Source organism: Mandrillus leucophaeus, unplaced genomic scaffold, assembly GCF_000951045.1.
Source record: "Mandrillus leucophaeus isolate KB7577 unplaced genomic scaffold, Mleu.le_1.0 Scaffold123, whole genome shotgun sequence".
In the NCBI taxonomy this organism is placed as follows: domain Eukaryota; kingdom Metazoa; phylum Chordata; class Mammalia; order Primates; family Cercopithecidae; genus Mandrillus; species Mandrillus leucophaeus.
In genome coordinates this window covers 5,702,099-5,703,817 of record NW_012100654.1, presented here as the reverse complement: position 1 = coordinate 5,703,817, position 1,719 = coordinate 5,702,099, and the positions used below count along the sequence as shown (strand labels likewise).

General features: G+C 40.8%; 1 protein-coding gene across 1 annotated transcript in view; it reads right to left on the bottom strand.

Annotated features, from left to right (window-relative positions):
- The window catches only part of POLQ (polymerase (DNA directed), theta), a 124,853-nt gene that overhangs the window by 65,878 nt on the left and 57,256 nt on the right, over positions 1-1,719 (bottom strand). The window contains 2 exon segments of the mRNA XM_011971618.1: positions 410-419; positions 576-819. Coding sequence (XP_011827008.1) covers positions 410-419; positions 576-819 — 254 coding nt within the window.

The window sequence follows — 1,719 nt, the reverse complement described above, 5'->3', positions numbered from 1 at the left end:
AGATCAAAATCAAAATGCATCAAAGCAGAAAGCATTGATACCAAACTTTTGCTCAGTTTTTTTGAGACACGATCTTACTCTGTCACCCAGGCTGGAGTTCAGTGGCGCTATCAGGGCTCACTGCAGCCTCAACCTCCCGGGCTCAACCAACTCTCCAGCCTCACACCCCCAAGTAGCTGGGACTAGAGGCACATGCCACCACACCCAGTTATTTTTTTTTTTTTTAATTTTAGTAGCGATGAGATCTTGCTATGTTGCCCAGGTTATTCTTGAACTCCTAAGCTCAAGCAATCAGCCTCAGCCTCCCAAAGCACTGGGATTACAGGCGTGAGCCACTGTGCCCAGCCCCACTCAGACATTCTAGTAGGAATGTTTTTAAGTCATGTATTATTTTTAAAATATACAAAACAAAAAGTAATCTGCAAGGGGGAAAAAGTAGCCATATTTTCTTCCACTTACACCAAGTATATAATAAGATTATTTAACACAAAAATACTTTAATACATTATCTACTATTTTTAAATTAACATTTTTTTAAATTTAATAAGCCCATGTAGGTAAAGGTATTCTCTTACCTTTTGAAAGGCACAGCACTTTTCAGAATCACCTCCACCTCCACAATATTTGCCCTAGCAAGGTCCGCCACAGTATGAAAGCCAGAAGCATAGAGAACCCTGGCTCTCTGAGCATTTAGTAAGGATACCCGAACCAGGTCACACAGCTCCCTCTGGATGCCAAATGTAAGACGCTTCTGAAATTGGGAAAGTAGTAGTTCCATGTTGTGCCAGCCCAGACGGTTGGAAAACACTGTAATCATCCCTAGAACATTCATAGAATAATTGTTGAATTGATTTTTTTTTTACAGACGAATTCGCCATTTCTTTAGATGTATTTATATTTCCTTGTTTTTTCCCTGCAAAATTGTAAGATTTAACAAGGCCCAAGGTGTAAGTTAACAAGGGAACAGAAATATATTAAGAGCCTTAACTAATTGGACAATAAATGTGCTAAGTTTTATGAGATGACATTAAATGTCATCTTATTTATTCTTCATCCTGAAGTTAACACAAGAAAACTGAGGCAGAGCATATAAACACAAAACAAACAAGAAGCCCTCACCCTAAATCATTTCTCTCTCTCTTTCTTTCTTAAGCAAAAGAGAACTCTTAAAAAGGTGTTTAAGAACTCTTAAAAAGGTGTTTAAAAAGGTGTAAAGGTGCTGGGCGCAGTGGTTCATGCCTGTAATCCCAGCACTCTGGGAGGCTGAGTAGAGCAGATCACCTGAGGTCGGGAGTTTGAGAACAGCCTGACCAACACGGAGAAACCCCGTCTCTACTAAAAGTACAAAATTAGCCGGGCATGGTGGCGCATGCCTGTAATCCCAGTTCCTCGGGAGGCTGAGGCAGGAGAATCGCTTGAACTCGGGAGGCAGGAGTTGCGGTGAGCCAAGATCGCGCCACTGCACTCCAGCCTAGGCAACAAGAGAGAAACTCCATCTCAAAAAAAAAAATAGGGATTGTTTCCACCTAGAAGAAAACAAGAGAGTTGGTTTCAATATTCAAGTGCTGAGAGAACGAGAAAGAGAGAAGTTCCCAGGTGCATTTTCTTCAAAGAAAGGTTGCTGAGCTCAATAGCTGCACTGTCTTGGAATAAAGAAACCAAAACAAGTGCCATGTCATAAAGACATCTGTGGAATTAAAATTGTTTTACACTTCCCTA